A 15,410-nucleotide genomic window follows, 5' to 3' on the forward strand; every position below is an offset into this window, starting at 1 on the left:
TCAAGATAGACGAACACATTTTTAACTCTACCTGCAAATAAGGACACTGACACACATCACATTTCCACAGACATATTTGAATCCACAGTTATTAGATGAAGCAAGAACAGGAATACTGTATGGTATTGATTGTATTAATAGCACACAAAGTTAATTTCCTGAAGACAAAAGTATGTACATGTGTTGTGGAACTGATGACATGACTCACTGTGTTCTGGGAGACTTTATTTTAGTCTATCACCTCTCATATCTGATGTTTGGACCTTTTTAGAACCACACTAAACCAGACCGAGAACAGCAGATAAGTTCCTGTGTCTGTAAACTGGAAATTTCGACAAGTCAGTCAAACTTAGCCAGACTGTGACAGGAAGTTGAAACTCTTCCTTCATAATAAAGGATTAACACTCACAAAAAAGCAAGAAGACTAAAGGTCTGCAGTCTGGTTTGACTGTAACATAACATGGTTGGAGTGTGATACTCCTAAATGAGTGTCTTTATTACTTATTCTGTTATTTTCAAAATACACATCTAGTCTCCAACTATGGTGGTAAATAATTCTGATGCATGAAATTACAGTGCAGTGAAAAAGTATTTGCACCCTTCCTGATTTCTTAGCTTTTTGCATATTTGTCACATTTAAATGTTTCAGATCGTCAAACTAATTAGACAAAGATTATACGAGTAAAAACAAAATGCAGTTTTTAAATTATGATTTCATTTATTAAGGGGAAAAGTTATGCAAACCTACATGGGCCTGTTTGAAAAGGTAATTACCCCCTAAACCTAATAACTGGTTGTGCCACCCTTGGCAGCAAGAACTGCAATCAAGCATTTCTGATAACTGACAATGAGTCTTTCACATTGCTGTGGATGAATTTTGGCCCACTCCTCTTTGCAGAATTGTTTCAACTGAACCACATTAGAGGGTTTTCAAACATGAGCCGCATATTTTCTTCACTTTGTTTCTATTGATTCATCCAAAGTTTATTTTGGGTCATTGTCCTGCTCCAAAACCCAAATACACTTCAGCGTCAGGGCACGAACTGACAGCCAGATGTTCTTCCTCAGGATTTTCTGGTAGAGAGCAGAATTCATGGTAACTTCAATTAGTGATCCAGGTCCTGAATCAGCAAAGCAGCCTCAGACCATCACACTACCACCCCCATGATTGGCTGCTCCTATGATCTTTTTCTGAAATGCTGTGTAAGTTTTACAACACATGTAACTGGACTAAAACCTTCCAAAAAGTTCACCTTTTGAGTCATCAATTCACAGAATATTTTCTTCATTCAGCAGGTCTGACAATAATAAGAGCCGGGTGTGGCTCGTGAAACTGAACTGGGTAGTTAATCACAGTTAATTTAGCATTTAGTTTTTCACACAGGACCAGGTAGGTTTGGATTACTTTTTTCCTGTAAGAAATGACATCATCATTTAAAAACTGAATTTTCTATTCACTTCATCAAATATTAAAATTTGTTTTATGATCTGAAACATGTAAGTGCAACAAATATGCAAAAAAAGTCATAAAGGGTGGGCGAATACTTTTTCACTACACTGTATTCCAAAATATGAATGTAAGAATTTTTTTAGCACACGCAGTCAGAGTGCAGATTACCTACTACTAAAACACTAATCATGGCTCTGTTAATCAATTTATAGTATTAAAAGGGCAATTTCTTTATTTCCATGGGGCTGTAATTGGCTACCTGATGACAGAGAAAAATTGCACTAGTTGGATACAATCAGGGGTTATACGGGTAGGGAATATGAGTGTAAGCTATTCTTATTAATCACCGACCAGTCCTATTAATAATAATACTTTTTAAAAAAGTAAATAACATTTTGCAATATTAAACTACATGCATACATTTTCCTTTTCTCACCATGCTGTAATTTTAGCGGCTTTGATATTCTCCTCGAGGCAGCAAGCTTAATTGAGGTGCTTATCTGTATAGGCCAACCTCTTATTAAATGGTATTAAGTAAAAATAGACATGTAGATTATTTAAGCAGAATAACAGAAACAAAATGAAGTCTCCCTGTGAGTTTCTGGCTTATTCCTTCCCCTACCTTTTCATCCAGCCACACCACCTGCTCCATTTGACTGACAGAAGTGGTGCTTGAACTGCAGAGTGGCTTCTGGAGGAACCGGGGCCCCTTTCGATCTGAAACACGTGCGCAACCATTTGCTGATCTTTCAGGGACAAACAGCAAACTGCTTTAATGAAAAGGCACAGTTGTGGGCAATGGGGCTTTAAGGTAAGCTTTCTTTTTTTGTGGGTGTGTCAGAAGTGTTACCCCTATCAGGAGCAACCCGTATAGCGATAAACCCCACTATCTTTAAAAAGTCAGTGCAGATGGTGAATCAGCGGCCATAGATGCAGGGCTTGCGTAACTTAACACTTTCCTCAGTGCACCAGAGTCTCTTTTAAACACGTTTTTCAACTTTTGTCTGGGATCCCAGTTGATTTATTGCAAGCTGCTACATTTTTATATAATCTACAACTACAATCAGTCTAGACCAGGGATGTGAAATAAGCCAGAATCATCCTCTAGATGGTCAAACGTGAGATGTATAGAATAATTTTAAATATCGGATGCCATTTTTGCCCAAAAAAATGCTCTCCTGTTCTTGATGTGCTGATGCGATGCATGCATTACTGCATTTAAGGGACTGACCACATGAAAATGCAAGCACAGGTGTAATTTTCAAAAAGTGGGTTTAATTTGACCAAAATGTCCAAAAAACAAAACACTGAAAGTAAGCGTTACTCAAAAACACTAGTTAACAAAAAACACTAACTCATCAAACTAATCTTCATTGTTTACTAAAATTCATTTAAATGTTTAGCAAAAAGTTTTGTTTTTTAGTTTGTTGTCCAAAAAACCCTCAACTTATTAAGGAACATTGTACATGCATTCAAATTATTGTGCATTTAAACAGTTCTAATATATAATTATTATAATATATAAAATATGTTACTGTCATGTACATAACAAGATAAAATAACATGATATTTACAATCCCCATATATCATTCTCTATTTGTTGTCAATACAAACAAAGGCAGTAAGAAACAGTTTTAAATACCTGTACACAGCATTATTATCACTTTGACTTTATTATTCTATTGACCTTGAAGGAGAGGTCAGAAGTCAAATGTAACATGATATTTTAAATCTTTGTGCAGTACTTTCTATATGTTGACAGTACACACAGTAAGTTATGAGGCTGTTTGTCAGCTTTGAGTTGGCCGTGAACACTAAATTTGAATACATTGTTAACATGACCCCACTCTAGACCCCTACAATTTTTATCAGAAATCATTCCAAACTTTTCAAGCTATCCTGTTTCAGACAGAATGATACGCATGCATGCAAATGATAACCTCTTTGGTGGAGGTAATGAGAACTTCATGCCGTTACAGCAGATGGTTCAGTCCATGTGGGTGGCCTTTGCATTTCAATCATTTCCACCCTGTGCCTCCTCTTTGCTCAGACCAGCAAGGACTGTACTAGCTGACACATAACTCAAAAAGCTAGGGAAAAAATTAATAATCAGTCCAGGACACACTGGAGAGATTATAACTCTCGGCTGGCCTGGGAACTCCTTGTTGTTCCCCCCGACAAGCTGGAGGAGGTGGCTGGGGAGAGGGAGGTCTGGGCTTCTCTCCTTGGGCTGCTGCCCCCGGGACCCGGCCCCGGATAAGCAGAAGAAGATGGATGGATGGAAAAATGATTAATTATTCATGCAACTTCTATAAATCAGAGTCAAAACAGTGTAAACCAAACGTGTTCCATCATTTTGAATGCAGTGTAGTATGATACAGTGTAATGAGAGAAATGAACCAAATTAACTCAATCAAAGAAACATATTTTTTTTGCTATGTAAATGACTGCTAATTAACTTAACTATGGGACTTATAATATAATATAATAGTCTATAATGATCTGTTAATGGCATCTGATGCAGGGAATTATTCTGTGATCATTTTGCTTGATCTTAGCGCTGCCTATGACACCATCGACCACAAAATCCTACTTAACAGGCTCAAGGTTTTGGCTCTGCCCTAGACTGGTTTTCTTCCTATTTATCAGACAGGACCTTTTCTGTTAGGACTGACAGGTTCACCCCTGACATTGCTGCCCTGACCTGTGGGGTCCCACAGAGTTCAGTTTTAGGTCCATTATTATTTTCTTTTTATATGCTTCCTTTAGCTGGTATCATTCAATCTTTTAGCGACCTGTCTTATCATTTTTATGCTGATGACATTCAGCTTCATATGTCCTTTAAGCCTCATCAGCAGGATAGGCTGTCCACCCTAGTCCAGTGCTTAACCCAGGTTTCTGATTGGCTTTCAAGCAACTACCTCGTTCTAAATACTAACAAGACCGAGACTATGATCATAGCTCCTCCTGAGCTACATTCTAAAATTAGTCAGGTCCATCTGTCAAGTCAAATATTCGAAATCTTGGAGTAATATTTGACTCTTCTCTGGGCCTTGACTCTCATGTAAAATCTTTGTCCTGTTACTATCATAGAAACATCTCTAAACTGCGACATATGGTTTCTTCAGCTGAACTGGAAAAACTCATTCATGCATTTCTGTCATCACGCTTAGATTACTGTAATTCCCTGTTTACTAGTTTGGATAAATCATCCCTCTCTCGCCTCCAGGCAATACAAAACGCAGCAGCCAGACTACTAACTCGCTCTGGGTTGCGTGTTCACATCACTCCCATCTTATATTCTTTACATTGGCTCCCAATAGAGTTTAGAATTCGCTTTAAAATTCTTGTTTTAACATACAGAGCACTAAATGGCTCCAGATTATTTATCCAAGCTTTTTATAAAATACACTGCTGCTCGTCATCTCCGCTCACAGACTCAGAGTGTGTTGGTTCCCGTACACGACTGAAGACAAAAGGGGACAGAGCCCTTCAGTCTGTTGCACCAAGGCTGTGGAACAGTTTACCACAATTACGTTTGCTTGACTCTGTGGATTCTTTTAAAAAGCAGTTAAAAACTTTTCTTTTCAAACAATCCTTTTGTTGATCTACATATTTTATATTTTTTACATTATTTACATTTGATCTTTTACATTGTGTATAATGTCTGTTGATTGTATTGTTTATTTTAATATTTGTGTACAGCGCTTTGTGACTGTCTGTGAAAAGCGCTTAATAAATAAATTTTATTTACTTACTTACTATGGGACTTATGAGGGATTCAGGAACCTTAAATGTGCTTTCTGTGGTTGTAGATACACAGAGTAAATGTGTGCAAGGTTAAGAATTTGTAGCTCTTGACAAATAGTTTGAATCGAGGACTACTTCCACTTATTTCTTGGCTAGCTTTGAGTTAGCATGCTATCTATACCGTCTGATGTTGTTTTAGCAGGATAATGCAGTTGTTTCTGTGCTGAACACAGTTTGCATTCTATCATCACACTCTTGTTCTTTCATGCAATAAAAAAATAAAGGTAATGTCGACATCTCCCCTCCTCAAAAGCTCTAAACCACTGCACCATTTCTCTCCTCCCTGCGTAAAAACTGAAATCAGCTGATTTTAGCGCAGGAAGAAAAAGGCATGCTTGTTTGATTTTTTTTCTTTCAATCCTTATGTTTTTGTTTGTTTGTTTGTTTTGTTTTTAAAGACCTAAACACTTTTCTCGGTAAAAACTGTACAGGTGCTACCCAGTCAATGCTTTTATTTTTAAAGGCATGCCCGGAAGCGGTGGTAGTGATGGCAGCAGCTTTGACTCCGTAGCCGCGTGTCTCGGTGGTGGGATGAGAGAGAGAGAGCGTGAGTGAGAGACAACAGCGAGGACTGACTGGAGGGGGGAGGAGGAGTCTGTCCCAGCCTGCATCTGGCCCGCTCCCCTCTCTGTCACCCCGGGCCAAACCCGCCCAGCTCCTCTCACTCACTCTCCGCCTGTTTTCCCGCACGGCTCGGCCCGGACACACACACAGAGCACCCACTCACACACGGCGCGAGGACACGGAATGGAGACGGAAGGGAGCCAGAGCAGCCTGTCCACCGCGGACTCCCCGCATGACCCCTGGTAATGGAAGAAAACTTTGTTTTTTAAACTTTCTTTCGCACCTCTGATCACACATACACACACCTCTGAAACAAACCTGCTATCCTGCGAGAGGACTTCCACGCACACGCACAGCTCTCGTGTTAAATCAGAGGTGATTCTCCCTGAACATCCACCTTTAAAAAAAAAAAAAAAAAAAAAGCTCCACGGTTAAACTTTCCAGGTCTCAACTTTGTCATTTCTGAGTAGCCGCATTAATTTCACCGGAGGTTGTAAAAAAAGAAACGATGACTGTGTTGCCTAAATAGAAATATTTTCTCTGTTTTTCCGCAGCAAAATGTTCATAGGTGGACTCAGCTGGCAAACAACACAAGGTAAATCTTTTTTTTTTTCCCAACACTAGCTCTCCTGAAATGCCACCATGTCGTTAGAAATCCTGGCGTGGATCACAGGGAGCCAAACCAAACTTATTGGAAAAGCTGTGTTTGTTACGGTGTCTGTTGGGATGAACTCAGCTTGTTTTTATTTGTTGTCTCTTTTTTTTTTAGTTTTGAAGTGGCAAACACGCTCAGAATGAATGCCCCCATTCACATATACCATAGTGGATTCTTATAAGCTCATTAAAGGGGTGGTGGGGAGGTGTTAAATTCTTGAGATTGGAAATGATTTGTGATTTGAATTTTCTTACAACACGTTTTATGTTTTGTCACTTTTAATCTAAAAATGCAGGAAGTTTGACGAAACAAATCTCAGCAGGCAAATCACCCCCCTCCCCCCAATCCCATCCCCTTTGGTTAACTTTTTGATATTATAGTACTTATTGCTTGTTGACCACTTGTTTCCTGTGTCTTCTATCCTGCCTTGTTTGATTCCCAGAGGGTCTGAAGGAGTACTTCTGCAAGTATGGCGAGGTGAAGGAGTGTATGGTGATGCGAGATCCAGTTACTAAGCGCTCGAGGTGAGGGAGCTGTTCCCGGAGCTTGGAAGTTTGTCTGAATTTCTGCGATTTTCTCGCTCCTCGTAATGTGTCATATCAACATGTGTCAGTAATGCCTTCCCTCTCTCTCTCCCTCACTCCCCACCTCCCCCCACCCTGATGCCCACAGAGGGTTCGGATTCGTCACCTTTGTCGATCAGGCTGGCGTGGATAAAGTTTTGGCTCAAACCAGGCACGAGTTGGACTCCAAAACAGTGAGTTCTCTGTATTTACTTCCCACCACCGGATAATCCCATTGCTCACTGTTTGATTAGTGGATTTTCCAATAATCCGCTACAGAGGTGTAACATTGCTCCATTTTTGGTGTGTTTACGATCGTTCCACCATGTTGGTGTCGCTCGAGTCTGCCCGCCGCCACACCTTACACATGAACCTGTTCATCTCAAAGATGTTAGCGGAGACACATGGGAGGGGGAAAAAAGTGCTCTTTCTCTCCTCTCTCTCGCTCTCTTTAGACAAACAGGCAAAATGTTACCCAGTGTCAATTTCCATAGAAACAAGGGGGGGGCTGGACAGGGTTGAATTCACTGCCAATCTTTGATTTGGCCTCTAGGAAGAGGAAAGCAAGACTTTCCTTTCTGCTGTTGGTTTTTTTTCCCCTTCTTCTCCTCCTGCCCCCAAGGGGTCGAATTGACCCCGAAAAAAAACTTTCTCAATGAAACGAGAAAATGCAACCTGAAACCATCAAGGTGTGAATGCGGCAACAATCAGACTCCCGTGAGCTTCCTGTTGATCACGGAAAAACTGTGAATGTAGCCTCGAGAAAGTCGCACATTCAGGCCTTTTTCACCTGTGTGAATTCTAACTTCAAATGTATTAATCGCCTGTGTTGCAGAGTGAGTGTGTGTGTGTGTGTGTGTGTGTGTCTTTGTCAGTAATGAATGTGGGCTGGCCTGGGAACAATGTGGCCCGTTGGTCGCCATAGGGACCGCTGCCCCCGCCTCTCTCCTCAGTGGGAGTGGTAATGGCTGCGGGTTAGTGACTGTATTGAAATGAGGGAAGCCTATTTCTTCTTTCCCCTCTTTTGTGCTCTGCACGATTCACCTTCTCTGGGAGATAAGTGGAGGTGTTGTAGAAGGAAATGGACGAGGAGAAGATGAAGAAGGGGAAAAAATGGTTGATCACTGTAGAAAGTTACAGAAATAAGACATTTCTGTTATTATGACTTCAAAAGTGACATTTTTGGAGGAGTGTGTTGGGGGTGTTTGATACAGAAGTTAAGCTGAATTCAGCTCTTCATAGTTTGTTGGTTTCCCAAGTGCCCGACTGCTATAGTGTCACTTGCAGGCACGACAGCTATGACAAGTAGCACCATCATGGTTGGACGCCACTAACTCACCATGGGGTTTGTTTCCATAGTGACCCCCCCCCCCTTTCTTCACAGTTGAAGAATGGCTCTGTCACAAAAGAAAGAAGATAACAATGCACATCATTTACAATCATTTCTTGGATACCAGAAATCAAGACTGCGCAAACAGTTGCAGGCGCAGAGAGAAGAGGTCATGACACCGACGGTTTATCCTCCAGATAAGCAACTTATTAAATTAATTCATCGCTGGCTCCACCGATAATGATTCCTTGTCTTTAATTTGACCCCCCCCCCACTCCACCGCAGCTCGTGCATCAGCACAGCCTCACGGGCCGTGGAAGGGCCCCTTGTGGCTGGCACTTGGGTGTTGGTGGTGTTTTGGTAGGGGTGCCGTGGCAGCCTGTGTGTGTGTGTGGTGTGGAAAGGGCTCAGTGATCAGCCACAGGGGTTGGATGGTGAGTAGAGTAGCCCTTTTAGACCGCTGCTCACCCTGCCCCCTCTCTCATGCAGACAGGTTATCCTGTTAGAGAGGGGAGAGAGAAAAGTTCTCCAGTGGCAACAGAAAGAATGTGCCATGCTGTGACCGACTGAACCGCACTGGAATTAACGCAGCTTTGCTCGGCCGCGAGGCTGAGGAGCGAATACTGTGCTGCAGAGGAATTTATTGGTACTTATTGTGTTTGAAGGACAGATGCTGTCCGGTTTTGACCAGTGTGCTGCAGCAGGCCTTACTGTGATTTATGCAACTGCTGCTCTGCTAGCTGCCCCTCTGGGTGTCCTCCCGGCTTCCCACTGTCTGTAAAGTTAGTGACGGCCGAAGCAAAAGACGCCTTTTGTGGGACAAAGTGTCCATTCAGCTGCAGCTCCAAGGTGCAACTGTGGAGAGTTTTACAACAAAGTCACACAGCCTTTTAGTTCGAGTTGCATTAGAGGTTATCCTACTCCCCCCTCCTGCTTAACCATTTCCATACTGAGATGAGTGGAAAGACTGAGGTGGTGGTGGGGGCAGGATAACCCCGTCTGTGATTACTGTGACTCTCCTAACTAATAGGATTGGAGTCAACAAGCTTGAGTTGTTCCTCTGAGATGTTGAGTGCGGCCCAATCGGTGCGTTGCTTTAAGTGCGTTCCCAGCTCAGGCTGTGACAGGCAGCACACTCGGCCAACTGTTGCATAGCTGGGATGTAGCCGGTCAAAGGGGATTACCCTGATTTCATAAACCTCTCTTGGAATTACGTTCAGCTTCTTCCCTGTTACCTTGAGTCCGGTGAGGTTAGACTCCTCTCTAAACTACACCTCTGAGGCCTCACATGTATTCATGATATTTCTGTCCCATATGTTTATGTTTGTTTGTTTGTTTTTTTAAAATATAAAAATCTCACGAGTGAATGTTTTTTAAATTAAAGCCGCCCCCACCCAAAAAACCCCAACAAAACAAATTTTGTTTAGAGTCGTTAATCATTGAGAACAAGATGCCCCAGCCTCATAAAAGTCCAGTCAGTATGTATGTGCATTGGGAATTTCCCAGTAAAGTTCACTTCTTGCATGTAAGGTCAGTTTTTAAGTAAGTAGAAAGAAACGTTCAGCAGGTGAAAGCAAAGCTGGTCTCCTGTGTCACACTCTGAACACCTGAGGTAACGGGATGAGTCCGATAAACACGGCCACTTCATGTGCTTAATGTTCACAATTTCCTCACCACGGATGTGCCGTGTGCTGCCATGTGTTTGATTTTGTGTGTTTGTGTGTGTGTGTGTGTGTCTTGTTTGTTTGAATGTACACAGGAGTTTTGGACATCGGGAGGGTTGGTGACCGGAGGTGACTATCAGAGTAGTCTAGCCACCATAGAAACTAAACAGTAGACTCTGCATCTGATCCTCCAGTGTTAGCCTATAGTCTTCTCACTCTGCTCTCTAGAAAGAAAGTGAAATAAATAAATAAGAGACAGAAACTTGCGTTGGTGATGTCGACTCTCATTAGAAAACTCTGGTAAATGCACACGGTTTACCATAGAGGCTCTAGCTCTCTACTGTAGTTCAACTCTACCCTCTCATGGTTACGGACTAATCTTAGCGCTGTACTGTCTCACCATCTGTTAGTGTAACAGCAGTACAGTGTGGCGTAGTCTAGTTGTTCTCTAGCTCTATTAGACCGTATAGACTAATATAGAGGTCTCAAATTCCAATTTTACAGCCTGTCTATGATTGCATCTTCATGGTGTGGTTTGGCTCTCTCTCCAATCTTAACCTTGGTGACATTCGGGGGGTTAGTCCACATCAGTTTGGTTTTTTTTGTTGTTGTTGGTTTTTTGGGGTTGTATTAATCTGAAATGAGTTACTCAGTTAAAAAAAAGCACTTTTCTTTTTCTGGAAGTAAAGATGACGGACTGCTGGGCAGACCAGCCAGACCACCTAAAGATCACACAGGTCGAATGGTTTCTATTGTTGTCATCGCTTGCGTCACAAGCAGGCCAAAATCGAACGAACGGACTTGGTGTGTCCGCTGTCAGCGCGATGTGATTGACAGCTCTTTGTCTTCCTCTCCTTCCTCGTTTTCTCCCGCTGTCTTTCTGACACACTTGACCTCCGTCTCCGGCTCTCCTTCCTCGCCGAGGTGAGGTGTGTTTGTGATTGTGGTGTCCGTGTGAGATTCCAGGAGATCACATGTCACATGGTGGTGACGAGAGAGGCCCGGGGTTCGCCGGACATTCCCAGGCATTCCACCTGCGCGAGCACGCTCACACACACGCACATGCACGGAAATTTACACGATCGATCAAGCCAGAGATGCATGTGCCTGCACCGCACAGGCAAATCCATGCAAAATAAAAAAACACAAACTAGTAGCACACCCTCGCACACGCTGCACACGCACTGACAATGTGTGGCTTAAGCAGAAGAATGTAGAGCACGCACTCGCTTCGATTCAGTCGGCCTTTTCAGGCAGAGTTTTTTCCCGTTTTGTCTTGGTTGATGGAAAATGATCAACAATTTGTAAGTACTTTATTAAGAGACGCTCGCTGGAGTCTGGTACAGATTATTATACACTTGATCGTGCTGGAGGTGTGGCCAAAATAAGACGCAATCACTACATCAGTGTTGATACACGTAAACACACACACTGGCATCACACACCTGGAAGACTCGACGCTTGAGTGGCCAAAGTCTGCATTCGGATTTCTGATTTAAAGAGAAATCTGTAGATTTTTCGTTGTGGTGTCGTCACGTTTTCTAGTACAGCGAGGCCCAAGTTTGATGTGAAAAACAGGTTTTTTAGACATCAGTGTTGTGTGGTATTAGTGAACACGTGCGCTAGGCATGACAGGATAACCTGGATGTGTTGTACCTTCTCTGCTGACTTGCTAAAGAATGAAAGATGAGGGTCTGATATCAGAATACACCAGGGCAAGGCGGCGGGTTATAGCAGCGCATCACTAACCAGGTCCTCTTTTCTCTATATCCTTTCTTTTAGATCGATCCAAAGGTCGCATTTCCTCGCAGAGCCCAGCCCAAGGTGAGTCGAGCGGCCTCCTCGCGCTTGTCCAGCGTCGAGTGTTTTCTGTCACGTATCTGGGACAGTGCCTCATAATGCTGATGTGAGCACAGGTTAACAAAACCTTTTAGACCCTCACCTGAATGTCGGTGTTACATTTCAAAGCAATGATGTTCATGTAAGTCAAATCAGAGCCAAGCGGAGCCTTATAATAATGAACAAAACAACTGTTTTCCTTTTGTTTGATGTACAATTTGTAGCTGTGCTTTGACAAATAGCTGGAATTTCAGTTTTACTGATCTTTTTCTTTTTAAAAATTTGCATTTACTGTTGTACTCCAAAGTCCCACCCTGACTTAAGTTGGTGTCCAGCGCTGTTCGAATGATTAGTCTAATTAATCAGTTAGTCGAAGTATATAAAATGAGTCGGCAATTCTGGCAATCAATTAGTTGTTTTAGGTCTTTAAAAAAAAAAGGACCCAAAATTTGACGAGTCCAATCTCTGAATGTTTGATGGCTCAGTTTAGTAAAAAAAAAGTGGTTTTCCTTTTGGACTGCTGGGACAGATTAAAAACAGCAACAACACTGCCCATATTTGTATTTTAGTGAGTCATTTGTAGTGTTATAGTTACAGAAATTGAACATTGAACAACAGTTTATTCTTTTGGTTTTCTCTCACTGACTGCTAAGAATAAATTTTATATATTCACTAATGGAAAGCCAGCAATACGTCATACAGCATCACTCACTCACTTCGCTCACTGGCATCAGACAAACTGCGAGGAAGTGAAACAAAAAAGCCCAAATAAATAATAACAGGTGTCCGATGCGTCCTGTGCACACGATTGGAGGAACGCAGGAAGTCCTGCTTTTTATTAAAAGATTTTGTGAATTGCTGGTCAGCGAATAACACACGAGAAGCCGAATCCTTAGCATGTGAATCTTTTAAAATCAGGGCTTTTTATTGGTTTTTTTTGTTTTTTTTTAATCTTCACAGCTTGAGGACATCAAACTTAGAGGAGCAAAGTCATTCACAGCCTTGCATTCTTGTTTAGTGTCATTACGGCTAGTCAGTCAGACACTTTCACATGTGGCCTGTGCTCTTGTAAAACCTGGCAGCAGTTTGTATTGTGTACTTAAACGGCCTAAAGAAAACGTGTGGATGATAATTCTACCGTTACACTTAATGATTTCATATGATCAGCTTTAGTGACACAGCTTTATAATCAAATGTAGCTCTCACTGAACTCCATGTGCATGCATTTCTAATGAAACTGGTTCATGAGTGCTGCCCTTTCTTTCCTCCTTCTTTTGTCCAGTTGGTCACTCGAACCAAGAAAATCTTTGTGGGAGGCCTGTCGGTGAACACGACTATCGAGGACGTCAAGCAGTACTTTGACCAGTTTGGGAAGGTGAGTGGCGGGTCCACGCGGTTTGGAATGAAACCAGCCAGTCCTTACGGACTTGCATAAGTTTGCCGGTGCAGAAACAAATCAGCAGCTCAGAAAAGCCGTAGTACCACATCCCACAAGCTCGGCAGGTTCAGATTCACAGCACATTCTCGGAGAAAAACTTCACTTTGAATCAAGCGACTTGACTGGGAGTGAAGGAGTTACTGGGGAGGAGGGCGAGAAAAAAAGGCTCGACGAGGACAGAAAAAAATAACGAGGCTAGGAGGCTCTGGGAGCAGCAGGCGAAGTTTAGGGGGACTGGAAGACGGAGCGAGGGGTGGGGGGGGGAGTGGAGGAGGAGGAAGGGGGAGAAAAGTTTTGTAGTGAGTGTGTGGTGATGGAGAGGAAGGAGGAGGGATTATCAGAATCTGAATTAATCTGATGTAACAGCTGCTCCTACCCACAACCCCCTCCTGGCCCGTTACCGTGGTGACCCGGCTTGTCCATTGTCCCCAAGTAATTCTGCGGGTAAGGGGGTTTTGTTCTGCGGGAGGAGGGATGAGGCGGCGTTAGCATAAGTGTGTTGGTTGTGGAGAGTGGGGAGTGGGGGGGGGTCCAACTCACGAGTTTGGGAGCAATAAATAGAAGTTGAGTTGTTGTAAAAAAGCTTGTAAACTTGGCGCTCTTCCTTCAGTTTCTTACGTCGGTGTTTTTAAAAATTAGGTTTGAAAACTTGTTTTTTTTTTTTAAAGATGTCTTGTGTTTTGCAAGATTCTGAAAGGCGTGGGGGCCGAAAAATAGACCGTGGGCTGACAAAGGCATCGTCAAGGGAGGGAGGGCCTTACTGAGGGAGGTTTGCAGAAGGGTAAGAGAGGGAACTGGGTCAAAATGGGGTATGTGTGAGTGCTGATCGGTGGTGGTGGTGGGGGGGGGGGACCATTATACTGCTGTATAAAGCTGGGCAAATATTTTGCTAGTTTGTTCTGAAGTTATCTGCATACTGGTGGTTTCTGGATTAATTACAATCCAGTGTGTCTTCTGATATGAAACTGACCGCATGTAATACGTGTGGTTTACATTCACACACTCAGTTCTTTCAGTTTTTCGGGGATCTTGTGCAAAGTTATCATTCAGACTTTGTTGTCCAGCAGATTTCAGTCTGCACCTCAAGCCCTTTAAAATGTTTTAAAAGCAAAGATGCAAAGACTCGGTCTGAGGTGCTGCGTTTCTGACCGCGCGTTGCTTCATTTCCAGCGCCGAAAGGTTTGGCCTCGAGTTCCTCTGTTGCTCCCTCCTCAATCATAGCGTCTAGATGAATTTTTGCCGAGAGATATATCCAGGGATGGACGGTGAAATGTAGGCTTCAGCCATCCATGGAAGTTCCTGATTAGACTGCCTCACTGGACCTTTTGTGTCCCGTCCTGGTGAGGACAAAGGAGTGCGGAGAGGGATGGGCAGGGGATAACAGGGAAGATGAGAGGTGGGGGGGAAGGATGAGGGGGAATATTGTTTGGCAGTACTCTGTGAAAATGCTCAGTGTTTGAAATATTGTGCAGTTAATTCTGTTCCCGCCATTAAATATTGTTTTGATCTTTTTTATAGCATCCCAAAGGCCGACATGTGCGGTTTGAGCCCACGTCGGGTTTCTGTTTGCTTTAGTCTGATCATCGATCACTTGCGCCAGTCTGCACGCCGACCCTTTCCTCTGCTTGACTTTGTAGTAACTTTGGGCCGTTTCTCCCACTGGTGTCCAGAATAAAGGCTGGTTTTTTTTTTTGTGCAGAGATGGAGACTTGTAGGCAGTGAGTAAATGTCAGGCTGGAAGTAAGCAGTGACTTGAGAGGCACACTGACACTCCTCACTCACCTTTGACCTTTCTGTAGGCAAATTGCCCTTGTGGGTTCTCACACACACATACACAGACACTGGGCAAGGACTGACACTCCAATGTCACTATGACAAATTACTCTGTGGACTGTCTCCAGTAAACTTATTATAGACCGAGAGCACAGATTTACTTACCAAATGTTTTTGTGGAGCTCTGAAGTATAAACATGTCAGAAGAGACTGAAAGCGAGAGAAATAAAAGCAGAGACTGAGCTAAAGAGTAGGTCAACTTTGACAAAAGAAGCTGTGTGTGTGTGTGTGTGTGTGTGTGTGTGTGTGTGTGTGTGTGTGTGT

The 15,410-nt window shown here is 42.8% G+C and overlaps 1 protein-coding gene across 3 annotated transcripts in view; it reads left to right on the forward strand.

Annotated features, from left to right (window-relative positions):
* Window positions 1-5,751: 5,751 nt before the first annotated feature.
* Window positions 5,752-15,410, forward strand: part of msi1b (musashi RNA binding protein 1b) — a 17,736-nt gene continuing 8,077 nt past the window's right edge. Inside the window, exons 1-6 of one of the 3 annotated variants that reach the window (XM_014337101.2) lie at window positions 5,752-6,066; window positions 6,379-6,419; window positions 6,922-7,003; window positions 7,152-7,236; window positions 11,819-11,860; window positions 13,158-13,250. In XM_014337101.2, coding sequence (XP_014192587.1) covers window positions 6,008-6,066; window positions 6,379-6,419; window positions 6,922-7,003; window positions 7,152-7,236; window positions 11,819-11,860; window positions 13,158-13,250 — 402 coding nt within the window. In that variant the 5' untranslated portion in view covers window positions 5,752-6,007. The remainder of the gene's footprint in view (window positions 6,067-6,378; window positions 6,420-6,921; window positions 7,004-7,151; window positions 7,237-11,818; window positions 11,861-13,157; window positions 13,251-15,410) is intronic. The other 2 variants (XM_014337100.2, XM_005933285.3) reach the window with 2 other exon arrangements.

The sequence above is a fragment of the Haplochromis burtoni genome, unplaced genomic scaffold, assembly GCF_018398535.1.
Source record: "Haplochromis burtoni strain Fernald_Lab_line unplaced genomic scaffold, NCSU_Asbu1 Contig_166, whole genome shotgun sequence".
Taxonomy (NCBI): Eukaryota; Metazoa; Chordata; class Actinopteri; order Cichliformes; family Cichlidae; genus Haplochromis; species Haplochromis burtoni.